At 39.3% G+C, this 27,290-nt stretch overlaps 1 protein-coding gene and 1 pseudogene across 1 annotated transcript in view; both read left to right on the top strand.

The window, feature by feature from the left end:
- Positions 1-19,193, top strand: part of FANCB (FA complementation group B) — a 36,792-nt gene extending 17,599 nt beyond the window's left edge. The window contains exons 4-9 of the mRNA XM_070783435.1: positions 108-200; positions 5,285-5,413; positions 8,262-8,428; positions 9,188-9,618; positions 9,737-9,974; positions 10,668-19,193. Of these exons, the coding sequence (XP_070639536.1) occupies positions 108-200; positions 5,285-5,413; positions 8,262-8,428; positions 9,188-9,618; positions 9,737-9,974; positions 10,668-11,082 (1,473 nt within the window). The 3' untranslated portion in view covers positions 11,083-19,193. The remainder of the gene's footprint in view (positions 1-107; positions 201-5,284; positions 5,414-8,261; positions 8,429-9,187; positions 9,619-9,736; positions 9,975-10,667) is intronic.
- Positions 19,194-19,314: 121 nt separating this feature from the next.
- On the top strand, positions 19,315-20,083 carry LOC139180872 (cardiotrophin-like cytokine factor 1 pseudogene; annotated as a pseudogene).
- The last annotated feature ends 7,207 nt before the right edge of the window (positions 20,084-27,290 follow it).

The following is a 27,290-nucleotide window of genomic DNA, read 5'->3' on the forward strand; positions in this document are numbered from 1 at the left end:
GTATTTTGTGGCACACTGCTTTTTGGATAAACTTTAATTGTATTTAATTGTAGGAATTTTCAGTTTATTTCAAAATTTCAGTTTTAATGTGCTGTTTTGTTTACTAGGGTGAAACGTTGGATTGCAATGAAGATGACCTATTTGACGACAAACATGGGAATTGTTATTTGGTGGTTCTACCTCTGGAAAGAAGATTGAAAGTTAGTGTCTGTTTCCTTTTGCTTTTTTTGGATTAGTGATGTTCTAAATGAAGGAAAGAACATTGAACAAAAGGTCCTTAAAGTATAAGCAATGTAGTGATTGGGGAAAAAAGAAATGGTACAGGTTATCTCCTGCTTTTCAAAAGTTTGCTTTATGCTACTTTGCTTAATGCCATTTTGCTTTACGCCACTTTGCTTTTAAGAAAGACCTCCATTAGCAAAAACTGTTTTTGCTAGCCAAAAGAAATCTGAAGAGGAATTTTGCTTTTATGAAAAAAGGGGAAAGCGAAAAATAGTGTTCAGCGTTTGTTTTGCAACAAGCCATTGCAGCACACATCCCAAGCAGCGAGAGTGGTCCTGCCACGCTCCTTTTCTGCACCTTATCTCAGCCTCTCAGCAGCCAGCCGCCATGGCTTTTGCCCGGGTCTCTGAGCACCTGGGCTCTATCTTGATTATTTGGTGCATCCCTTACCAAGATGTGCCCTAAGGTAATTGCTTCTTTGCTTTACACCCTTTTCTCATGGCTTACCGAAGGTTTCACAGGCATGCACTGCTTTTGGTTAGTGGGGAAGCTTGTATTTCAAAGGATCTATTTCCTTTTTTGGTCCCTCTGTAAAAGCTATTAAGACATTACTTTTAAATGTCTCATCTAAAATGATAGTTTTTTGTAGTAAAATTGTGTGAATTTGATAAGACTTATAAGATAAAACATAAACATCTGTCTTTTGGAAAACACGTATTTTGTAGTTTTAGGGTCAGTATACCATTACTCTTTTAAAAGAGCAGTAAATAAGATGAATGATGACATGTTCCAAACATGAATAGTTTACCTTCATGTTTTCCATACAAAACTCTCTAAAAAAGATTTCGATATTTTCCCAAGTGTACAAAGTTACTGCATATTCCCTGTAAAATACTCAGACTTTAATGCCAAGAAATATTAAAAAGAGACTAACAATTATCTTTAATTCTACTACTGTGATATAACCAGTGTTAAAACTCTGACTTGCATATTCTTATTGATGTTTTTAATGAATATATACAAGTTTACATGGAAATGTGATTATAAGATGCCTGTTCTCACATAACCTGCCTTTTTTTTTTCTTTTTTTTCTTTTTATTTTTTTAATTTAAATTTATTTTAATTGGAGGCTAATTACTTTACAATATTGTATTGGTTTTGCCATACATCATCATGAATTCGCCATGGGTATACACGTGCTCCCCATCCTGAACCCCCCTCCCACCTCCCTCCCCATACCATCCCTCTGGGTTATCCCAGTGCACCAGCCCCAAGCTTCCTATGTATACAGAAAATTCATAGAATAATACAGTGATCATCTCTAGTCCCCATGTAGATTCCCCTATTATTACTTTATAAAAATCATATTTGCCTTATCTGTTTCTGCTTGTGTGTAAGTACATGTATTTGAAAGTTGCAAATATTCAGTATCTCACTCTTATGTGTTTTAGCAGGCGTCTCCTAAAATAAGGACATTCTCCTGTGTGACCCCAATACCGTTATTCACTTAGAAAGTTAATATAATCTCTCAGTTTTATTTACTATTCAGTCCATATTCAGAGGGCTTCAGTTGCCACAAAAATGTTTCATATGGCTGCTTTCTTCAGGATCCAGTCAGTGTTTGCACTTGATTATTATATGTCTCATTGGTCATCTTCTCTAGAATAAGCCCTCCCCACCTTTTGAAAAAAATGACACTGCTGAGGCCAAGCCAGTTGTCCCTCCTTTTGGATTTGTCTGACTGTTTCCTTGTGTTGACCTCTATGGTTTTCTGTATCCCTGGCAAAGTTTTTTGGTGAAGGGCCAGATAGTAAATATTTATACTTTGCAGGCCCTTAAAAAGTTTTTTTGCAAGTATTTTAATATTAAAGTGAATTCACTAAATACTTAGTGAACACATATTAGATGTAAATGTGAACAGTAGATAAATAAAGCATCATAATGGACAAAGAACCATAAAGGAAAAAGTGGATTACATTAAAAACTTTTGTGCTCCAAACAAAGTAAAATAAAAAGACAAATTTTATAAAAGGAAATTATAAGATTTGACAGAGGATTAATTTACTTAATATAAAATGCATTCTAAAACAGTATTGTTGAGTATATAAAGTGGCCCAGTCTCTTGAAAGGAAGTTTGTTATAGCTATTAAAATGTGAATTGCATGTCTTTTTACTCTTGCAATTTTACTTCTAGAAATCTGTTCTAAGGTTGTACTTATATATGTAAGCAAAACTGATTTTACAGGAATATTTAAATAGTATTTATAAACACAATTCAGTCAAAATCTAAATATCCATCATTAGTATGGTAAATAAATTATGATTTAACTGAACCATGGAATACTATGTAGCTGTCAAAAAGGATAAGGTACCTTTTTATACAATCTTTAAGTGATGACAAATAATTTAATTTATGAAAGCATGGCTTTTAGAAATTCCACTTCTGATAATGTCACTTGATTTTTTTTAATCAACTCTGATAATAAAAAACAACTTAAAATGATAGTTGAAATATATATTTTTTAAGCTTCAAAAGCTGAAAATATTAATATAAGAATAGATTAGCAGACCACACTCTAAAGGCTGGAACCCAGAGAGACAAGCAGAGCACAATTGCCCTGGGAGCATTCTGTATTTACTAAAGCAGTAGTACCCTCGTCACCCAGCCAAACCAACATAAAGTCCTCTGCAGGAACACACATTTATCCTAGGCCTCTTCTGAATCTCACAAATAATTTTTTAAAGAAAATGAGCCACCCACATAAGTGGATGAGTGAGCACATGAAGAAACAAGGCATCCTAATTAATTATTCACAGAAAATAACCAAATACCATTTCTGTAAACAAGTATCCACATGTTACCACTAGCTCTCATTGTGGCTAAAAACAGTTCTAAGTGCTGGAAGACCTTTTAGAGATGAATAGATCTACCCTCTCCACCATTGTGCATACAGGGAAGCTGATGGAGAGCCAGAACTGTGAGGTGGTTTGTGGAGCTGGAACTGGAGTTCAGCCCACTGTCTTTCCCCTCTATAGTTTATTTTCCAGCCACTCATTGAAGGGGATAAGGCAAGGCCAGGACCTTGGAAACACTTGTACACGTGTCCAAGAAGGTTCACAGTGTTGGTGGTAATGCTCCACAACTGCGCCCAGATGTCCACTAGCGGGAGGAGGAGAGGGCAGCTGGGTAGCGAGCTGATGGGATGCTGCAGAGCAGTGACAGGCACGAGCTACAGCTACTAGTGAGAAATGGGTGAGTTGAAAAGTGAGTGCATACAGAATGACTCCACCTACAAAAGTTCAGAAGCAAAAGACACACACAAATGAAACATATTCTTAGGAGTTGATATGATGATGGTAAAATGATGAAGAAGTTATCTTGAAAGGGGAGAGTAGTGTTGCCTCCAGTGGAGAGAGGTTCTCGATTGGGGAAGGCCCATGGGTTGCTCTGAAAGTGCTGCTTTTTTGACCTGAGTGTGATTCCAGTGGTTTCTACTTCATCCTTAGTCTGTGAATTTTTTTTTTTTTTTTTTATCTTGTGCACTTTTCTGCATGTATGAGAGTGGTCACAATAAGAACAGGAAAGCAAGATTCAGCGTCACACAGTACAGTGTGCTCCTGTATTTGGTTTGGGGTGGGTTTTATTTGTTTTGGGGGAGAAGAATGAAAACATACCTTAACATACACATGGGAAAGTTCTGGAAAGGTAAACAATCTTTTGTCTTTACCAGTGGGATTGAGGGTCTAGGAAGGGGAAGTGAGATGTCTTTGTATGTTGTTTCAATACATTGTCATGGGCTTATTTCATAGTTTTATAACACAACTTGTAACAACATAGAACATTTCAGTAGTCTAATGACTCATGATTTATTCTTGGAGAATTGGGATCATGTTGACAAGAGTCAGGAAGCGAGAACACGGAAAATTTCTGAGGGGGTCCTCATTGTCAACCTGCCCGTGTGTCCCTCTTCTTCCGCCCCCTACCCCTCCAGCATTTTCAGACTTGGTTCTCCACCTTGGACAGGTACATCTCACGTCCCGTCAGTCATGAATTACTCAACCAGTGAGTGATGGAGTGTGAGTGATGTGGAACCCTCAGAACTAGGCCAACATAGGAAGTTTTAAAATATTAGCTAGACACTTGACATATTTTGTGCAATGAGGTAAGATAGGGTTCAGTCTTCATTCTCCAACTTCTATTCATTGATAAAAGGAAAAAAAAATCTGTCTTAAAATGTAATTTAAAAGAAAGGCAAAAAAAAATAAATAAAAGAAAGGCAAATACAGGATATATCTTGTTTTTTTTCAGTTTAGAAAAACATATTAAAAGCTAAATTAATACTTGAACAGTCTCAGATCACCATCTGCAATGAAACAGCTTCTGAAAGTTCAATGGCGCAACTCTTTAAATTTTCAGAAGTAAAATATATTTCATGAATGTTTTATCCTTAGTGCTGATATCTATTTATCTGGTATAATAACAGGAACAGTTTGCTCTTTGCCCATTGAGAGCCATTTTATCCCCCTGGTAGTTAAGAGTTAACCCCAACATTGAGTTTATTTGCACAAAAATAAAAATGTGACAGTTTGGAATCTGTTATGTGTTACCTTTAAAATTTTGCTGTAAAAGTCATGTAAACAGAAGATTTCAAACAATATTAAATCAAAAGTAAGCATTTCTATTCATAATGAGACATCTTGTTCTTGCAGAAATTATTTCAATAAGAAAAGGTTTTCTTGTTGGGGTAGTCCTTATTTTTATGCATATTTATTAAATTTATTCATATTCATATCGATACTTAACTTAGTTGTGAAACATGTGAATACACTGACATTGTCTCAATTTGATATGTAAGCTATTGCATTTATTTGCTGTATTACTTTCCTTTGTAATTAGAGATTTTATTTTTTTAATAAAATTGCTTTGCTCTGAGTATTCATTGCTATCTATAGGAAAATGAATTAATAAGCAAATTTGGAGAAGATACCTACTGAATTATTAGTATATTTGGTTTCATTTGAAATTATATCTCTGACAATGGTTTTTCTTTATGCTTTATAGGTTGGTTTCATTTCTATTTGGGAATTACAGCAGCATCTCTTGCTTAAGGAAAAAATTATATCAAAATCTTACAAGGCTTTAATGAACCTGTTTCAAAGAAAAGATGATAGTACATTAAGTGCAGAGGAGGTAAAGTTAAACATGTGACCATTTTATCATTTTATGAATTGAAAATCTAAAAGCTATTTAAGAGTTATTTAAATTGGAATATTGGAATGTATTAGAAAGTGTTGTTCAATGAATCAAGAAGCACAGTGGCAGGGATCATGTAATGGTGGGCTTTTATGACATTGAAAACTGGTTAAAAAACCAATCTTTTAACCAGTTTGCAAATTATTCTATATTAAAATCTCAGTTGTCAGCCACCTTGAGGAACAAGTTGTTTTTTTTTTTAAGATGTAACTATTAAACTGTTTTATTTGTATAGTTTGAATAGAAATTACTCTTAAGTGAATTACAGTTGACCCTTGAACAACGTGGGTTGGGGCTCCAGCCCAATGTGCAGTTGACAGTTCACAAGTAGCATTGCTGTGGACCCTCTGTACTGCGGCTCCCCATCTGCAGGTTCACCCAACCGGGGAGCGTGTGGTGCTGTAGTGTTTATTATTGAAAAAAATTCACGTGTAAGTGAAAAGTGTAGTCACTCAGTCACGTCCGACTCTTTGCAACCCCATGGACTTTAGCCCACCAGGTTCTTCTGTCCATGGGATTCTGCAGACAAGAATCCTGGAGTGGGTTGCCATTCCCTTCTCCAGGGGATCTTCCCGATCCAGGGATTGAATCTGCGTCTTCCGCTTTGCAGGCAGATTCTTTACCATCTGAGCCACCAGGGAAGTCCTCACATGTAAGTAAGTGGACCTGCATGTTCAAACCCTTTTTGTTCAAGGGACAACTGTATATGTTTTCTGACTTCTTCAACAGAATATATTAATTATTATTTTATTTTGTGTTAATGGTGACATAGTTTCATCTTTAATATAATGATTGTTCTTTTAGTCTGTTGCGTGATTCATTTCTAAGAATATTTATTCCTCTAGTTAATGTCCCTAAATTGCTATGCCTTTTCAGTCCTATTTGCTTTTTATAATTTTATTCTCATTTTCCTTGTGGTTTACCATTGTAAGAACCTCTTCAGGTACCTTGCAGTTACTTATGCCAGTGTGGTTATGTAGAATATTAGCAAAAACTGCTTTGACATAAAAAATAGTGTTTATACATATTTGTTTCATACAGAGAAAGACAGTATAGTTGAATTACAGATAAATCAAGACAAGCTGGACATAGACACACTTGAAGTTGCCTATTTTCTTTCCTCAGGTGACTTTAACATCTTACTCTGACTTCCTCTAAAATTTACCATTCTTATAATGGTCTTTGCCTTTTGTCTGTATTTCAGTCTTAGCAACATGAGGATTTTGGCCCAAAATGATTCCATTAATGTAAGAACAGAAGCACATCATGTTGCATTTCTGTATTACTATTCTCATCTCCTGGGGACCCTCATGCAAGTCCTGTTGAAAGCCATTGTTCGGTCTCCCCATTTCCCTTTCCTACTTGAGCCCAGTGATTTTACAGGTATTAGAAAAGGGGAAGAAAGGTTAGAAAGTAATGCATTGAAATCACTGTCTGCAAGGCACTGCTTTGAGCCCTTTACATTGCTATCTTTAAAAGCAATTCTGGCAGGTAATAAAAATTTCTGTTTCAGGTGAATACCCTGCCTCAAATCTCATAGCTAGTGGCAGAAGTATCAAATTCCTAGGAACACATTTAGTTCACTAGAATGTGGATGCCCATATCTTTTTTCAGTAATTACCATGCAGAGGGGCAGTGTAGAGTAATAGTTAATATGCACCATGGGCTCTGGAAGCAGTTGGCTCCGGTTCAGATCCCAGCTCTGCCTCTTGTCAACTGTGTGACCTGGGACAAGGTACTTAACCTTCCTCTGCCTCAACTTTTCCTCATCTGGGAAATGTAGATAATAATACTACCAACGTAGGGTACTAGAGTTATTGTGATGGTTAAACATATTTATACGTGAATGGCATTTAGAACAGTGCCTGACACATAGTAAGCATTCAGTAAGTGTTGTGTATTTTTTTTATTATCATTACTCCTCCTCCTATTTACATTTGTATTATAAGTCCATATGTGTGTGGAAATGAGTGAGTGTGGCCTGGACTTTTAAGAAGAAAACTTTACCATCAACTGTACTTGAATTAAAGAAAAAGAAAAAGAAGAAAATTTTAGCAATAACTACACTTGAATGAAAAAAAATGAAAATTTTCACAAATATAATCAATGTTATTCATACAAAAATTTCCAGTTCTAAGTATAGAGTTAGTCACTGATAAAATAAAGATTGCATTGTCTTCAGCATGCCTTGGGCACATTTTGTCAGATTATTTTTCAAAATGGACTCAAGGTTATATCCCTGCTGGCTCTATGTTGGGTATCCAGAGCCTTATTTACAGTTAGGCCATGCTTCTTGATCCAAGGGTTGTTGTTGTTCAGTAGGTCAGTCATGTCCAACTCTTTGCAGCCCCATGAACTGCAGCATGCCAGGCTTCCCTGCGCATCACTATCTCCTGGGGTTTGCTCAAACTCATGTGCATTGAATCGGTGATGCCATCCAACCATCTCATCCACTCTCACCCTTCTCTTCCTGTCTTCAATCTTTCCCAGCATCAGGGTCTTTTCTAGTGAGTCAGCTCTTCACATCAGGGGCAAAGGATTGGAACTTCAGCTTCAGAGTCAGTCCTTCTAATGAATATTCAGGGTAATTCCAAGTAGATAGTTAATTGTATGTTTTATAAATTTTATTTTAGTGAATTATGTATTATCTGTATCATTGATAATAATTTACTTTAAAATATATAAGCCATAAGGCCCAGCCAAAAACTGGTTTACATTGTATTTTTTGTTTTGCTACATTTGGTATATTTTTGTAATCAGTTATTTAAACATATTTTTCCATAAGGAATGTCTTGTTACTCTTTGTGGTGAAGAAGAAAATCCTGTCTGTACCTTCAACGAAAAGTTATCAGACAATTTTCAAGATTTAGAACAGCTAGTAGAGAAGATATGGTATCGGGTAATAGAAGATAGCTTGGTTATTGGAGTGAAAGCCACATCTTCTTTGAAGGTGTAAGTAAATTCTAACATGATAATGTCATCTTGATCTATGGAATAGCACTGTCCGACAGAAGTATAATGCATGCCACATAGTAATCTAAATGTTCTAGTCGTCATATGAAATACAAATAGAGGGCTTTCCTTGTGGCTCAGTGGTAAAGAATACATCTGCCAGTGAAGACACAGGTTTGATCCCTGATCTGGGAAGATCCCACAAGCCGGGAAGCAACTAAGCCTGTGTGCCACAGCTATTTTGGGCCTGCGCCGTACAGCCTGTGTTCCGCAGCAAGAGAAGCCGCTGCCATGAGAAGCTTGTGCACCACCGCAACTAGAGAGTAGCCCCTGCTCACCTAAACTAGAGCAAAGCCCGCACACAGCAACGAAGACCCAGCACAGCCAAAAATAAATAAATAATATTTTAAGTGAGTAGGGTTTTTTTTTCTCTTATTTAAGAGGAAAGGTGAAAAATCTACCCTAGAAAGAAAATACTGGCATTATTCTACCTTTCCTTTCTCTTAAAAAAAAATTCCCTTTGTGAAGTCCAGCGTATTTACAATGTTTTTGCTTTCTGGTTTCAAGAAAAGTGCTATTACAGGATCTTTGGAACTATGTTTGCTTTTATACTTAATTTTAAAATCTATTTTACATTTGAAATGATGTTTCCTAGGAAAAGAGAGAATAAACAATTTTTTTTTTTTTTTACTGTTTAAAGGCATTTAATCATGTGGTTGATGACCTTTTAGACTTAACTGAGCTCTGTATTTTTTACAGGTCCCTGAATCATGTGACTTTATTGCTGTCAGTGGATCAAGGCTCTAACTCCACCTTTCCACTTATTAAGTGTCAAAATAAGATATTTAAATTGACTCGGAATTCATCACCAGTACTAAGCTCAGTGCCATATGAAGTAGGATCAGAGGTAAAAAGAATCAAGTTGAGTGTTGATAGTAAAGAAGAGAAAGAGGAAAGTGTTGTTTGTGAACAACCATTGAAGAAAGAGTATGTACAGATGATTACTGCTGTAACAGCTCTTCCACCACTTTTAACATTCAGTAATTTTTGTTGTATTGTGCTGCTACAAATGAGAGAGAATGGTAACTCTTCTGAAGCTCATTATGTCCAATGTGGCAGAATTGTTTTAAGTGTAGAAGATCTTTCAAGTGGGAAATGCGTGCTGACATTTCCAGAGAGGAAACCTATAGGTAATTTTTGTGGATCCTTTTTAATCATACACCTAATTGAATCAGAAAATTTTAAGAACTCCTTTTATGTGATCCTGGACAGAGTTTAATGACAGCGCTTGTGATGTTTTTGCCGTAGAACATATGGAAGATCTCTTTACACTTCTTGCAGCATGGCACAGAGCTTGTTTTCAAATCACATCACCCATGTTTGCTCTGACTTCAGTGAGGGTGTGGCTCTTAGAACACATGAAGTGTGAAGTCCTCAAAGAATTTCCAGAAATTTGGTTTTGCAAAAGGCCAGGAAGTTTCTATGGGACACTCTTCAATTGGAAACAAAGAACACCATTTGAAGGAATTTTAGTAGTCTATTCCAGGTATTTCACGTCAAATTGGAATCGATCCAGAGAAGTGTGTGTGTGTGTGTGTGTATTCAACAGGGATCCCTCCCGTAGTGTTCTGTGCCATTGTAGGACGTGTCCAGGTCATCACCTGGTACAAGGTGAATAAACAGGTGGTCTCACTTGGAAACTGAAGCCGTTTTAATTATGTTTGTTTTTGTGTTTTTTTTGGTGGGGTTGATTAGGTAGGGCGTAATAATTTTAGGATTTCCCTTTGCTCTCCCACAATGAAAGTTTACAAATATAATTTTGATTTTATGACTCAGAGAAAAACTTTAATCAGGAAGCAGCCTAATCAGGTTATTAGTCAGTACTAACTGAATTGGCTAGGATATATATACAGTTGTTCCTCTGTATCCACAGAGGATTGGTTCCAGGACCGTGATGGACACCAAAATATGGATGCTGAAGTTCCTTTTATAAGCTGGCTTAGTACAGTCTGCCCTCCATATCCATGAGTTCCATATCCACAGATTCAACCAACCACGGGGCTGACTGTATCTGATTACTACTGTCTGAATCGTATCAGTGACCACCTGCATGCATTATAGGTTCTATTCATTACTAGAGGATGTAGAAATGAATGGTAACTGATTATTACAATATGTTGTACATGACCATTTTGCACTAAGTTTTGTAATATTGTGTTTGATTTTTTTTTTATTCCAGGAATCAAACAGTTTTGTTCCAGTGCCTTCATGATCTCAGCACAGTTCTCCCTATAAACAGTTTCTTCAAATATCTAGAGTTAGAAAGTGAGGATTTTCTAATTGGTCACTTGGCAGTAGCTTTGGAGAAGGAATTGGTCACCCTTGGTTCTCCTCCTTCTGCCTTAGTGAAGGTTGAAACGAGCTTGGTGCAGAATTGTGAAGTAAGCAAAGAAAAGAGTAGTGATGATGGGGCTGCTCTATCAGACATAGAGAAAAGCATCCATCTCTACAGAAAAGAACTTCAGAGAGAAAAGGAGCAAATGTTGGGGACGAACTTAAAAGTGAGTGGTGCTCTTTACAGAGAAATGACTTTAAAATTAGCTGAAGTTCAGCTGAATTCAGACCTTGCTGCCAAGCAACTGACAGATTTATAATTATATTCTCAGTCTGATTATATTTTAGAATATTTTTCCCTGCCATAGTGCTTTGGTCCTACTTTTTCATTTTACATTATATGCCTCCTCTGTAAAATGAAGATTGAGGCTTACTGTAGAATCTTTGGTTTTGAAGATGCATAAAATAGCCTGCCTTAGAGCAACACTTCTCACCTGGGCTCATTTTGCCTCCCAAAATGGGCAAAGGGACATTTGGCTATAATTGGAGATACTGTTTGGTTGTCAAAAGTAGTAGTGGTGGGTGGGGAGAGCAAGAGGTGGATGCTATTCGAATCTATTGGGTTGAGGCCAAGGATGCTGCTAAACTTCATACTCTGCACAGGACAGCTCCACAGCAAGGAATGATCCAGCCCGAATGTGAGTACTGCTGGGGTGGAGAAATCCTGCCTTAGCGTTTCCACTTAACACACAAGTGATGGAACAATATTTTGTTTTACATCTTCTAGAGAACTTAAATAGTCCTTTTATTATTTTCTGCTTACTGAAATCTTGTTGTTGTTATTGTTTAGTTGCTAAGTTGTGTCCTACTCTTTGCAACCCTGAAGACTGTAGCCCACCAGGCTCCTCTGTCCATGGGATTTCCCAGGGGAGAATACTGGAGTGGGTTGCTATTTCCTTCTCTAGGGGATCTTCCCGACCCAGGGATCAAAGCTGCATCTCCTGCATTGGCAGGCGGATTCTTTACTGCTGAGCCACCAGAGAAGCACCCTAGTAAAACCTAGCATATAAAAATCAACTTCAAACAGATAAACAAGGTTTTCAGGATTCAGAAGATTCTGTAAACATCAAGCCCCTGTGGAAATTTAAATGGCAGAGTGCCTGGGTGATACCACTAAAATGAAAATGGTGGAAACCCTTATTAAATTCAATTTTATTAGAAAACCTCTCTGAAACTGTAAGTCTACAGGCATGTGAAAATTGTTGGGCATTTCTCTGAAAAGCATCTCTTTTAAAAGGCTAAGTGTACCTCACAGGCCACTATTTTCAAATAGTTGAAAATGCCTTTAAGCCATCTGAAATTCCAACTCTTAGCAAAGCTAAAATGTAAAATCCTAACTAAAGTAACTTAAAGAATGGGACACTTTTTAAGGACTGAGAAATTTAAGTGAAAATTCTCTTTAGTTAAGTGATTTTTAAAGGGTTAAATTAGGCGTTTTAAAGGGATAAAAATTCAACTTATTCTCTTTTCTTTTTGGAAAAAAATAAGAATTCTGAAATAATAAGAGAATGTCAGGAGAAGGGAAAAGACACAAAAAGATATGGGCCAAAAAGAATGTTTCTGATCCTTTTTGCTCTAAAATCTGTAAGTGAGAAGTTTCTGTCTCAGTTGAAAGAAAGATGATTTTAGAAAGCAGCATTTCACGCTAGCAGCAGTGAAGTGCTAATTTCCCCGCGTGCCTCAGATGTGCTTGTCCTTAATGATCAGATGATACAAGTGGGTTTTCACGAAGCTAGGTTATTACTGTCTTGGTTTTTATGGCTGTCCATATACTATGCTACTTCTTTTTTTAGTAATCCATTGCAAATTGAAGTAGAACTTTATAGCTCTATTTCTATGAAATTTCAACGAAAAATGTTTCAGACTTTCTGGAAATGGAAATGTGATAATTTCAGGATTAATTTTGGAAATCTGGAGGCAGTATATGTCCATAGATGTAATGAAGCTGCCCATGACATGTTCTGAAAGAACAACCAGGTAGAAAATATAGGAACTAAATTGTAAAATGGAGGCTGCCAAAAAGCTAAACAGAATTTAATTATAATAGTTTATGTGTAGAAAAGCTATTTTTTAAAAGCATGTTTATTTTTTATTTATAAAGCAACTAAAAGTTATTAATCTGTATGTATCAAATAATCTCTTTACAAGTGAGCTTTGTAGTCCAGTATAATTTTTCTACTTACTACAGACTAGAAAAGCCAGAGTTTGAGGAAATGACGCCCTTGGCTATGCTCTCATGATTCAGTTGTGTTTGCCTCTGTAATAATCATATTCCTTTGACCGCTTCATCAGGAATCTGAGAGTCCCCTCAGAAACCTGTCCTCCCAAAAGGAAACCCTCCTACACTGTTGGTGGGAATGTAAATTGGTGCAGCCATTATGGAGAATAGTATGGAGGTTCCTTACAAAAAACAATATACAATTACCGTGTGATCCAGCAATCCCTCCTGGACATATATCAGGCACCTACTGTCTCCTCCTCACCATGCAGTTTTTCATGTACTACAGATATCAGCAGCTTTACGGGACAAAAGTGCCTGTATGCATAACTGCAGGTCAACATAATCGTCCTGAGTTCAGCAAGGAAACTTCTTTAGCATCTGTAACTTCACCTTGGATTATCCATTTCCCCACAGCATCAGTCACTTACCCCCCAAAAATAAGCAGTGTTGAGTTCAGTTCAGTCGCTCAGTCGTATCCGACTCTTTGCGACCCTGTGGACTGTATCCACGCTCCTCCATCCATGGGATTCTCCAGGCAAGAGTACTGGAGTGGGTTGCCATTTCCTTCTCCAGGGGATCTTCCCAACCCAGGGATCTAACCCAGGTCTCCCACATTGCAGGCAGACGCTTTAACCTCTGAGCCACCAGGGAAGCCCAATAAAAATATAAATTTATTAATATTATTGTGATATCAGGGGAAATGTGGGGCATGTTATTTTTAATATTTTTATTGAAATATAGTTAATGTACAATATGATGTAAGTTACAGGGATATGATATAGTAATTCACAATTTTTAGAGGTTATACTTCATTTATAGTTATAAAATATAGGTCATATTCCCTGCATGTACAATATATCCTTATAACTTGTTCTATACATAATAGTTTGTACTTCTTAATTCTCTACTCCTATGTCACCCCTCCCCCGTTCCCTTGCCCCACTGGTAACCATGAGTTTGTTCTCTATATCTGTGAGTCTGTTTCTTTTGTGTTACATATATAGTTTATTGTGTTTTTTAGATTCCACTGTATAAATGATTTCATACAGTATGTGTCCTTTTCTGTGTGTCTTATTTCATTTAGGACAATGCCCTCCAGGTCCATCCATGTTGCTGCAAGTGGCATTATTTCATTCCTTTTTATGGCTGAGTAGTAGTCCATATATATATACACACACACACATACACATGCACGCATGCACACACACACACACACATACCACATCTTTATCCAGTTATCTGTTGATGGACACTTGGGTTGCTTCCATATCTTAGCAGTTATAAATAATGCTGCTCTGAATAATCATGCATGTATCTTTTAGAACCAATGTTTGTTTTGGTTTTTTCCCAGATATACCCAGGAGTGAAATTTCTGGCTCATATGGTAGTTCTATGAATATTTTTAATTTTTTAAGAAGCCTCCATAATGTTTTCCACAGTGGCTGTACCAATTTACATTCTCAGCAACAGTGTACAAGGGTTCCCTTTTCTCTACATCCTCACCAACATTATTTTTATTCTTTATGATGGTAGACGTGAGGTAATGGTAGAAGTGATGACAGATGTGAGGTGATATCTCATTGTGGTTTTGATTTGCATTTCTCTAATGATTAGTGATTTTGAGCATCTTTTCAGGTGTCTGTTGGCCATCTGCATGTCCTCTTTGGAAAAATGTATAATCAGGTCTTCTGCCTACTTTTTAACTAGATGGTTTGTTTTCTTGATATTGAGTTGTATGAGCTGTTTATTTATTTTGGATATTAACCCCTTAACAATTATATCATTTGCAAATATTTTCTTCTATTCAATAGGTTGTCTTTTCATTTTATCATGGTTTCCTTTGTTGTGGGCCATGTTATCTTAAATCCTATAATAGGTGAGTTCTTAGAGGTGATTGCTGGCTCCAGCCAAGTTTTCTCTCTTGACTTGCCTTCAGCTCTATCTAAATACTTGACTCTCTATTTTTTATTTCATTTCAGTTGTCTTTGTTAGAACCATAACTATGCAGAATTATTGTATAATAATTTATATTTGGGAATTTCTTAAATGAAAGTGTCAATTCTTTAAACAATCCTTAAATAACTTCTCTTTGAGACCTCTCTAGAAAGTCTTGAGATTCTCTGAAGTGTTTGTCATTGGCTGGTAGTCACTGCCGTAGAGCTTGGAATTCCAGGAAAACTTAGCTCTTTTAGAAAACGTAATGTCTTTATTCCACATTAGTACATCACTTGAGAAGAAAAGGAGTGGGATTCTATTTTCTTTTTTCATCCTTTGTGTGCACTAATCCTTCCCAATGATGTGCCTATAGAAAACATTTTGTCTCTTTGAAAATATCAGTGGTATATGAAGTGGAAGAGGATGTGGAGCTCTTTCATCTAGTCATGTGGGTTTATTGATATTTCATTGAATACATGTCTTGCTCAAGTGTATAAGTAGCTGCTAGGGATCTAAAGATAAATATGACTCTTTGCAGCTTGGAAAAAACTTGCAGTCTTAATGGGAGAGACAGTGGCACAGAGCTCTATGCTATACTAATTCATAAAAGTATTCCTGGGGTCTTATGGGAATACCCTTCTGGGGCACTGTACCCAATAGGGACAGTGTTTGAAAGCATGAGTTCTTCATTTTGCATGACAAGACTCTTTAGGGATCTGATAAACTAAGGATATTCTTGTTGGGGTGGTTGTGGACTAAAGTGGTATTATCATATACTGGTATTGTGCCTGATGATTCAGGGATCATCCACCAGACATGTTGCTGTCCCATTAAGAAAGGGCCAGAGAGGGACTTCCCTTGTGGCCCAATGGCCACAACTCTGCCCTCCCAATGCAGGGGGCCCAGCTTTCATCCTTGGTCAGGGAACTACATCCCATACACCACAACTAAGAGTTCCCATGCTTCAGGGAAGCTAGAGGATCCCTCGTGCCACAGCTAAGACCTGGTGCGGCTGAATAAACAAACTCAAGAGTAGCCCCCACTCACCGCAACTAGAGAAAGCCCATGTGCAGCAACGAAGACGCAGCACAGCCAAAAATAAATATAATAATTTTTCAAAACCACTTTATTTTAAAAAATATGAAAAAGAAAATGTTCAGAGAGTTACATATACACAAAGAAAGAAGTTCAAACCAGAGCATTTGGCACAGTAAGAAGGGATCTAAAACATGTAAATCATGCAATTTTGAAATACTGATTAATTGAAATTGATTATCTGAATTATTTACCTATGTGGTAAGTGCATAATATTAAATTTGCCGTCATAATCATTTCTAAGTGTACAGTTCAGTCATGTTAAATATATTCATGCTGTTGCACAATAGATCGCTAGAACTTTTTCATCTTGTGACGCTAAAACTGTATTCATTAAGCATGAATTCTCAGTCCTCCTTTTCCTAGCCCTTGCTTTACACTAATAATTCTCAGTCATGTTGTTAAGAACCACCTAAGGACTTCTTAGGGCTATGCTGACCCTAAGCCTCACTCCAAAGATTCTGATGCAGTTGGTCTGGGTTCTGCCTTGGGCCTTAGCATCAGTTTAAAATCTCGCCCAGTGATTCCAATATACAGCCAGAGCTGGTGCCTTAAAACAAGCAGAAAGTCAGCTTGACTGTTTCAGGGGGCACGGCTTCACAGATTTCTCTTTGTCATCTTTCTCTTCGTAATGTAACGTGCTGTTGTTTCTCATGCTTTCATGTACGTACAAATCATCTGAGGATCTTGTTCAACTCTACATTCTAACTTGGCAGGTCTTGGGTGGGGCCTGAGACTGCATGTCTAACAAGCCCAAGGCTGATAGTGATGCTGCTGGTTCATGGACCATACTCTGAAAGGCAAGGTGATAAGCAACTTTATGGTATTGTTAAAGTCAGGACTTTTGTGTTGGGGGAAATTCAAGTTTTCAGATATCTTATTGTCCTTCCATAAAATCCTCACAGTCTACTGTGTTTTTTGGTTAGCTAACTACAAAGTTATCTATCTCTGGTATTGTGCTTCCACTGGTACAGATTCTACACAAAAGTATTGCTGTGCGTTATCTATGTCTCAACAGCTTTGGTGATGAAAGGAAAGCCAAAGAATACATTAGCTTACTCTTACTTTCTTCTTTGACATTTCCCAATTTAGATTATCTTCCATGCCTTATATCCAGAATCATTGTGGAAGGGTATCTTCTCTTTCATTCCAAAGAATGAAAAATTATGCCAAATACTGAAACAATGGAAAGACAATGATTGTACAATTCCACGTGACACCTTTTATCCGTTAGGTCTTCTATTAAAGGAACATCCAACACAAAACAAACTTAGCAGTGGAGGAGATGTCATGGTTACTGTAACTGGCTTGAGATAGCTTGATTCAGCAGCTCAGCAGTATATTAAGGTGTACATCTTCACACACCAGTCCATCCAGAAGGAGGAAGCTTATAGAAGAGTGAGGAACCTTCTTTTCCAAAGCATAATCTCTCCTCATGTCTTGCTGCCCACATTCAGCCCTGAAATGGCCTGTGGTCATTTGAATATCCTGTATTGATTGGCCCAGACCTGGATTATAAAAGGGAGATTTACCTGCTTCCTGTTTAAATGATTTTAAACTACTATTTAAATGATTTTATGTAGGCATTTGTTATGGATTGAATTGTGTCCTCCCTTCACATCCCCCGCCCTTCCCAAGATAGATTGAGGTCCTAATCCTTAGTATCTCAGAATGTGACTTAGTTTGGAAGTAGAGTTGTTACAGATGTGACTAGTTGTTATTGTTCAATTGCTCAGTCATGTCAACTCTTTGCGACCCCATGGACTGGAGCACTCCAGGCTTCCCTGTCCATCACCATCTTCCAGAGCTTGCTCAAACTCATGTCCATTGAATCAGTGATTCCATCCAACCATCTCATTCTCTGTTGTCCCTTTCTCCTCCCACCTTCAATCTTTCCCAGCATTAGGGTCTTTTCCAATGAGTTGGCTTTTCACATCAGGTGGCCAAAGTATTGGAACTTCAGCTTCAGCATCAGTCCTCCCAATAAACATTCAGGACTGATTTTCTTTAGAATTGACTGGTTTGATCTTGCAGTCCAAGGGACTCTCAAAAGAGTCTTTTCCAACACCACAGTTCAAAAGCATCAATTCTTCAGTGCTCAGCTTTCTTTATGAAGTCCAACTCTCACATCCAAACATGACTACTGGAAAAACCATAGCTTTGACTAAACAGACCTTTGATAGCAAAGTAACGTCTCTGCTTTTTAATACGTTGTCTAGGTTGGTCATAGCTTTTCTTCCAAGGAGCAAGGGTCTTTTAATTATATGTCTTCAGTCACCATCTGCAGTGATTTTGGAGCCCAAGAAAATAAAGTCTTATCACTGTTTCCATTGTCTCCCCATCTGTTTGCCATGAAGTGATGGGACTGGATGCCATGATCTTAGTTTTCTAATGTTGAGGTTTAAACCAGCTTTTTAACTCTTCTCTTACACTTTCATCAAGAGGCTTTTTAGTTCCTCTTTGCTTTCTACCATAAGGATGGTGTCATCTGCATATCTGAGGTTATTGATATTTCTCCTGGCAGTCTTGATTCCAGCTTGTGCTCATCCAGCCTGGCATTTTGCATGATGTACTCTGCATATAAGTTCAATAAGCAGTGTGACAATATATAGCCTTAACATACTCCTTTCCCAGTTTTGAACTAGTCCCTTGTTCCATGTGAGTGGGTGTAATTTTCAAAACTGTGGAGACTAGCATGGAATTGATATCTTTTTGTTTTACCATGTAAAAATGAATGTTTTTAAAAATGGCTCCCACACCTGTGTCATTTTGTAGAACAGAATATACTGATGCTAAAAATATAATCATGGAATGCACATTATTTAAACTGAATAAATTTAGTTTCATAAAACAAATCACCATGTTGTCTTAATTGTTTTCAATCTCATTGTGCAACATACCAATGGAAACTTAGGGACTGGCACTTGTCAATGGATCAGTGTTTAGGAATCATAGATGGGAAGTTTTGAAGGAATTTATGTGAGCATGTGGCACAGTCTGCTTTTTCTTTTACATATATGGCCCTGTTAGCTGTTTAGAGGCTGGATTATAAGAGACAAAGAGTAGATTGAAGAGTAGCAATGAGGAGATTGCTAGAGTGGTCTAGGCAGGAGATGATGAAGTATTGGTTTAAATTGGGATAAGTAGAACTGAACCGGGCTGGGCTGGGCTGGGCCAGGCAGCAGGAGTTGCTGCTTCCTGCTTGGCTGGAGCCCACCAGGCTGTCCGTGTTGGGGAGCCGGTGGCAGGGGACTCACTGGGGATGCTCACATGCCCGTGAACCTTGCTCTGGCGCCACCCCCACCCAGCCCTCATGTGCATAGAAAACCCAGGGCCTGGCCTCTCCATCTAGAAAACCTGTGATCTCACCTGCTACCTGGACACCAGCTCCACAGCTTGGCCGGCACCCCTCTGAACTACCTGAGTCCCCCCTTTCAACGAGCCTGACTTCAACACACCTCAGCTGGGGGCAGAGACTCTGCTCAGGCCCTCTGTCATCCTGGAGGTACGGTGAAACCGCAAGGACAAATGGCTGCTGACCCAGAACTGTGAAGCCTGCAGCCAGCACCTGTGCTACTTGAGTGGCCTCCCCCTCAAGGCCATCACTCTCAAGCAGTGCCACAGCCGGGCCCACCTCTGCACCAGCCTCTAGGGTGTGCTGGGAGACATTGTGGGTGTCATGGCAGCTCTGGGCTACCCACTGCCCAGCCTCTGCCTGGGACTGAGCCCACCTGGGCCCCCGGCTCTTACCACAGTGACTTCTTCCAGAAGATGGACAGCTTCTGGCTGCTGAAGGGGCTGAAGACCTGCCTGTGACACTCGGCCAAGGACTTCAACTGGGTCATAAAGAAGATGCAGCTTCTGGCCACTGTAGTCACCCTGCCCCTGGAGGTCCGTGACTTGTAGCTTCTGACCTTCCTTTACCACCTTCTCTTTCCCCTCCTCCTTCAAACCCTGCTCCCACGCTGGGAACAAGAAACCTATACACCAACGCTCATTGAGCCAGGAGGCTGAAGCCATGAGCCTTTAGCCCTCCATGGACTTGGAAGAGGATGTGATTCAATAAGACCCATCCACTCCCAGCCTTCCTGACTCCTCCAGGCCTGGGGAACAGGTGCAGTAGGCCCCATCCCATTTCTACCTAATGTGATGCCCAAAGGAGCCCAAAATGATTGGTGCAAGGCTCTCATAGCTTCATGCTTCCTGCCCACTACTTGCCAGCATCCACCCAACTCCTCAAGTGGCGCTTCCAGGAAGTGTGCCTGTAGGGTTGTGAGTGGGCCACCGTCTTGTGTACCTTTCTGGCATGAAGCCCTTTGGCTGCCATCCTCTCCTTAGATGGGTGTTGCTCCGCTTACCCCCAAATAACTCAGTACATCCAATTCAGGAAACAATTCGAAACAGGAAGAGAAGGGATTAAAAAGGGAAGAGGTGGGGTCTGCATTGGAGGTAATACTGAAAGCAGAGTGGAAGGGACAGACCAGACACAGGGGTCACCAAGGCAGTCGGTGTCACAGGGTGGCAACCAAAGGACATTGCTAAGGATTTTCTTGCCAGCTTCAGGACCCTTCCCCTCCACCCTCTTTCCCAGAGTATGTGGGTTGTCAAGGCTGAGGAGGGCAACCATAGCCACAGCCACAGAATTTCCTCAAAGTTTATATTGCAATAGCATTTTGAGGTGTGGGGGCAGCTCCCCCAAGCCCTAGGCCTCAGGCCCACCCGCTCATGACTCTTCAGTTTATTTATTTATTTACTTGAAGATGTTATATATTAGATGATATTTATTGCCAAATTTCTATCCTTGTATTAACAAATAAAATGCTTGCCTCAGGAAAAAAAAAATTGGCAAAGGTAAAAATGAAGAAGTATGTGGCAGAGATATTTAGAATGTATGGTCAACAGGACTTAGTTTTTGATTTATTAATAATTCTTAAAAGGAGAGGCATCACAATCACTGGAGTTGAGTGTGTATACACACATATACACATGCCTAGACTTACCCTAGACCTGAATCAGAAGGGTCAACCTGGCTGTATGTACTTTTAAAAGCTACAAGTATGAGTCCGATGTTCACCATTGGTTAAAAACCTATGCATAGATGGTCAGCAGAAGGAGACGGGAGTAGCCAAGGAGTGCGCCCAGGTTTTTGAGTTAACGATAGAATGGACATGAATCTGAGCAAACTCCAAGAGATGGTGAAGGACTGGGAAGCCTGGCGTGCTGCAGTCTATGGGGTCGCAAAAAGTTGGACACGACTGAGTGACTGAACAACAACAATAGAAATCATGGAAAAGAATAGCTTGAACTCCTTCAGTGAAATTATTTCATTTTATGAAAACAGTGTTTTATTGAATAGGCTGAACTCAGTGTAGGCAGTCTTCTTGTTTCTGAAACATCCTTTGGTGCTTCTAATACTGAAGAGCAATCTCATTTTCAAGTATTGAAAAATTAATTCCAATCCATTATCCACAAAATGAGACTATATAAGAAAGCAAATATAGCATAATTATAGTAAGAACAAAAAAGTACCCCTAGAAAGAAAGGTGCAAGACCAGAATGAAGGAAACAAATACTGCTAAGGACCCTCCCCTCCAGAAAAATCAGTAGTGACACATCTTTTTAAATAGAAACTCAGTGTCATTAAGTTGTCAGTTCTATGTTCGTTAATGGATATAACCCAGTTCCAATAAAAATACCAATAGGTTCTCTTTGAAACAAGTCATCCTGATTCTAAAGTTTTTGTGGAAAAATCTGCAAGCCAGAAAAGCCTTGAAGATTCTGAAAAAGAAAAGCAAGTGGAGAGTCACCCTACTGCTTATTAAGATGTATAGTAAAATTTGCTGTTGTTTAGTCACTCAATTGTGTCTGACTTTTGCAACTCTATGAACTATAGCCTGTCAGTCTCCTCTGTCCATGGGATTTCCCAGGCAAGAATACTGGAGTGGATTGTCATTTCCTTCTCCAGGGAATCTTCATGGCCCATGGATCAAACCTGTGTTTCCTACATTGCAGGCAAGGTCTTTACCACTGAGCCACCAGGGAAGCCCATATAGTAAAATATCAATGAGGAAAAGTGTGTTTCTGGTGTACACATAGACACACCAGAATAGAACAGAACAGAAAATTCAGAAATAGAGCCAAATGCTTATAAGAATATTTACACTGACAACATTCCACTTCAGTGAGTAAAAGGTGATCCTAGGAAATCCAAGTAGCCATCTGGAGAAGACATGGGAGGATGTGCCCATTACCAGGATCAAAGTTTCAAGTATAAAAAAAGGAAAAAAAAAAAAAAAAACTAGATGAAAATAGGGGATAACTTCAAAGATTATCAATTTATTTCACAAAGTCCAGAAGCCATAACATTCAGTCACATACAAAGAAAAACTCAAAACGTCTTTATTAAAAAATAAAGTCAAAAGACAACATGGGAAAGATGTCATTTGTGATATGGCTTAAAATAAGGACTAACATCTACAATACAGAGAAGATATCTTGAAAATGGTAAAGGGAACATGTCAATAGGGAAAATGGTAAAGAAAAAAACTAATGGAGAAGGAGATGCAAATAAACATTTCAACAACATGTACAACTGAAAGCAAAAAGAAAGGTGCATCCATAAAACTGGACCTTGACTAACAACAGCTCCGTGATGTTGGTAAACTTTGTGGATATATGTGTTGTTTCAGCAATCCTAAACCTTAAAATGCATGCTGGAAGAAGCTTTCAGAGTGGTAGGAAGTTTTGGACATAAAATTCAAAGTCTATAAATGAAAATAAAGAGCAAACAAAAAAGACAACCCTGACTTTGATTTAACAGTGAAATGAAATACATTGCCACTCTCCCACCAGACAAAACTGGATACAGTACAAAAATCACATTTTAAAGGATTCAGAGAGCTGTGGAAACAAAGACTGGATGAACTGAAATTACAGAAAACAGAGTTGTTCCAAAATGACTCGATAATTGCCGGTCCTTTGTTTATCTCAGGGCAGGCTGTAGATCACGCTTGTTCCAGGCAAAGGGCTTCTGCTTGAAGACAGAGAAGTCAGCAGCCTTTATGGCACTGAAATATTAAGGGGCTCTAAAGGCACATAGTTTTCACCTTGGAATATTTTCATCATCGGTGGCTGTACAAGAAATGGAGGAGCTAGCACAAAAACTTTTAAAAGACAAATATCTGAAATATCTTTCAGTTGTACAGTGCTGCCAGAGAGGAGCATTGCTTCAAACACATGGTGAGTTTCCCCTTAAAGATATTTCCCAAGTTTTAAAGCTGAGTGAAGTAGGAGGCTAATGGAGGCTGAAAACCTCTGAAAGTCAGAACTATCTGTTAGCTTCTAGGGCCAAGGAGATCTGTATTTCCAGAACCTATGAACAGGAATATACCAGGAGACAGGGCCTTACAAAGTTTGCAGTATGTTCCAGATCAAGCTGAATTTCTGATTGGATTGAGATTATTAGCTACTCACCTTAATTGCATAATAAAAGGGAAACCCTCTTTTCTGTGAAACTTCTATGGTTTTTCTATTCACACTGTCTGGCACACAGTTAAGTTTCTAGATGAGCAAAAAGCAAGACTGGCAATTAAGAGGAAAAAAAAAATAGATGTGGATCCATGGATGTTGCTGATACTGAAGTTAGCTTATAAGAACTCTAAAATATGTTACAGAATATATTCTAAATAGAGAATAAAGACAAAAGAGATGAAAGAACAGAAAATTTAAAATGATTGGGATGTCTAAATAATCAAAACGAAAGTTTAGAACTGAAAAAGGCAGTATCTGAAATTTAAAGCATAATGTATGAGTTTGGCATCAGAGGCGACATGGCAGGATGTAGGATTAGTGAACTGAGATATGCGTCAATGGAAAATGCTCAAACTGAAGCAGAGAAAGAAAGAGTGGAAAAAAGATTAGTGTATAAGAGACATGTAAGTGAAAGTGAAAAGTGAAAGTGAAGTCGCTCAGTTGTGTCTGACTCTTTGCGACCCCATGGACTGTAGCCTACCAGGCTCCTCTGTCCATGATTTTCCAGGCAATAGTACTGGAGTGGATTGCCATCTCCTTCTCCAGGGGATCTTCCCGACCCAGGGATCGAACCCGGGTCTCCCACATTGTAGACAGACGCTTAACCATCTGAGCCACCAGGGAAGTCCCTAAAGAGACATGTAAGACCTACTCAAATAGTTTAACATTCATGTAACTCACATTCCATAGGAAAAGAGAATGAGGCAAAAGCAATATCTGAAGAGGTCATAGTTGAGAATTTTTTTGAAACTGATGCAAGACATCAACTCAAGGACTCAAGAAACAAGTAGAAAACTGCACTTAATGTGCATTAAGGAAAAACAGCTGATAAAAAGTGGAAAATCTGATAAAGGGTTAGAGAAGAATACATTGCCTTCAAAAGAACAAGAGTATAACCAACAGCCAGTGTCTTAAAAGAAACATTGAAACCCAGAAAGCAATGGTATTTCACCTTTAAACTGCTTATAGAAAATAACTGAGCTGAAAACTATAGATGTAGCAAAAATATGCTTCAAAAGTGAAGATAACGTATATACATTTTCAATCAAAGACTAAGGGAATTCATTGCCAGCAGACCTGCTCTAAAATATTAAGGGGATTTCTCCAGGCAAGAACAAAATGATGCTGTATGAAAACATGAAAATTGCAGGAGAGAATGAAGAGCATATTAAAAGATAAATAGTAAATAAACATGAATCAATATCATACAAAACAGTTATTGTTATGTCTTCAAATTATTTGTAGAATTAAAATACATGATGACAGAAGAGTGACATTCTGTCTCCCTCCAGAGAACAACAATCAGCAATCCACAAACAAAAATAGCTATGGGAGTACTCAGGAGTCCACTTAGGAAGCTTCAGCAACACAGTGGACCACCAACCTGAGAATAACTATATAAAAAAAGAGTAGGAAGAACAGCTCCATTTTGCCTGCATCATCCCAGTCCTAAGTGAACACTGGTCAGTGCCTGGAGGGAGCTCCCTGGCCCAAAACAGTTCCCTTTGCTGGGAAAAGAAGAAAGGAATGAATGATGAGTGACCAGCTTACCCAGCCTTTCAGGATACTGCACAAAAGACCTGCTTCATATCATGCTACCCAGAGACTGGCATAGTTGTGACATCTAGAGATGGCTAGGAATATGGAAGATGGGCAGGGGCTACTAGTATCAGCCATGCAGTGGGAGTGAATGTGGCTCCCAGTGACCTGCTCTGCAGAAGACCCCAGTAGCCTTTGCCACTGAAGACCTCCACAAGCCTTGAGGATGCTGCGGACCCCTGCAGCTTTCATCACTGAGGACCTCATCACAGGCCCCAGCAGACCGCTCCACAGAAGGTCCCAAAAGCTTTTGACACTGAGGAAACCAGTGGCCAGCACAGCCACCGTGGCCCCCTGCAGCTTCTGTTACTGAGGGCCTCATTTTGCCTTTGCAGACAGATGCCAGCTGCCTGAGTCCCTTCCTGTTTTCCCCTGTCTTTGCCCAGAACTTGCTGCAGGATGTCCAGGACCCAGGATCTGCACTGGCAATTAGCCACAAAACCCACTCCAGTAGTCCTTGCCTGGAAAATTGCATGGACAGAGGAGCCTGGTGGGCTGCAGTCCATGGGGTCGCAAAGAGTCGGGCATGACTGAGCGACTAACACCCTTGTGACTGTGTGGGTGCATAATGCCAGCTTAGGTCCATGTAGTACCACCCTGTGGCTACCTGCAGCTAGCCCCAGTAGATGCATAAGGGTGTGCCAAAAGTCCAGGCACCTCAGCTGCTTGTATGCCTGGAGCTGGCCCTGCCTCCTTTGACTGGACCTTACTGCCATGCATGTACCTGCAGCTAGCTCCTCCAGCCACATGAGGGCACATTAAATAGCATGGAACCCTGCAGATACTTCTGTGTCCACCGTTGGCCCTTGACATTGGCCCTTGTCACTATATGTGTCCCCTCAGCTGGCCTCCACCCCCACAAAGGCACCTACAGCCAGTGCCCATAGTCGAACATGTGACCACCACCAGCTCTGGCCAGAACTAATACCAGTCCCAGACCCTCACTTCTGGACCTAGAGGTATCACTAAGGACCCCAACATCCATTGTAGCCACCAGATACCCTGCAGCTCTCACCACAATGGATCCTGGAGTTGTCACCGTTGTGATCAATGACTGAGTCGATGAGACGCTTTGTACCACCCCAGACCCAGAGACACCACATGCCCCCACACTTGGCACCTCACACCACTAGACCAAATGCCACAGCATGCACCGGCATGCCGTGACTCACAGGTGAAGGTTTTTCCTTAACAAAATCAGTGCGTTAAATCTGGAAGAGATGACTACTTTGAATACACAGACAAGGTTACACAGATCACAATGAGTTGAGAAACATGACACCACCAAAGGAATACAGTAAACTTCCAGGAACTGATGGCAGAGAAATGGAGATCCACAAACTGCCTGACAGATCAGATCAGATCAGATCAGTCACTCAGTCATGTCCGACTCTTTGTGACCCCATGAATCGTAGCACACCAGGCCTCCCTGTCCGTCACCAACTTCTGAAGTTCACTCAAACTCACCTCCATCGAGTCAGTGATGCCATCCAGCCATCTCATCCTCTGTTGTCCCCTTCTCCTCCTGCCCTCAATCCCTCCCAGCATCAGAGTCTTTTCCAATGAGTCAACTCTTCGCATGAGGTGGCCAAAGTACTGGAGTTTCAGCTTTAGCATCATTCCTTCCAAAGAAATCCCAGGGCTGATCTCCTTCAGAATGGACTGGTTGGATCTCCTTGCAGTCCAAGGGACTCTCAAGAGTCTTCTCCAACACCACAGTTCAAAAGCATCAATTCTTTGGTGCTCAGCCTTCTTCACAGTCCAATTCTCACATCCATAACTTCCTGACAGGTCGTCCAAAATAATTAAAGTTCAGTGAGCTATAGACTGACAATTTAACAAAAGCAAGAAAAAGATACAAGAACAAAATGAAGTTCAACAGAAAGAGAAAAAACATTAAAGAGACCAAACACAAGTTTGGAGCTGAGGAATATAATGATTGAAATTTAAAAATGCAATAGACTGTTCCAACAGCAGACGTGATCAAGAGTAGTGAACTAGAAGGCATTTCATTTGAAATTATCCAGTCAGAGGAGAGAAAAGAATGAAAAGGAATGAAGAAAGCTTACAGGACAACTCAAGCCAAAT

Source organism: Bos indicus, chromosome X (assembly GCF_029378745.1).
Source record: "Bos indicus isolate NIAB-ARS_2022 breed Sahiwal x Tharparkar chromosome X, NIAB-ARS_B.indTharparkar_mat_pri_1.0, whole genome shotgun sequence".
NCBI classification, from domain to species: domain Eukaryota; kingdom Metazoa; phylum Chordata; class Mammalia; order Artiodactyla; family Bovidae; genus Bos; species Bos indicus.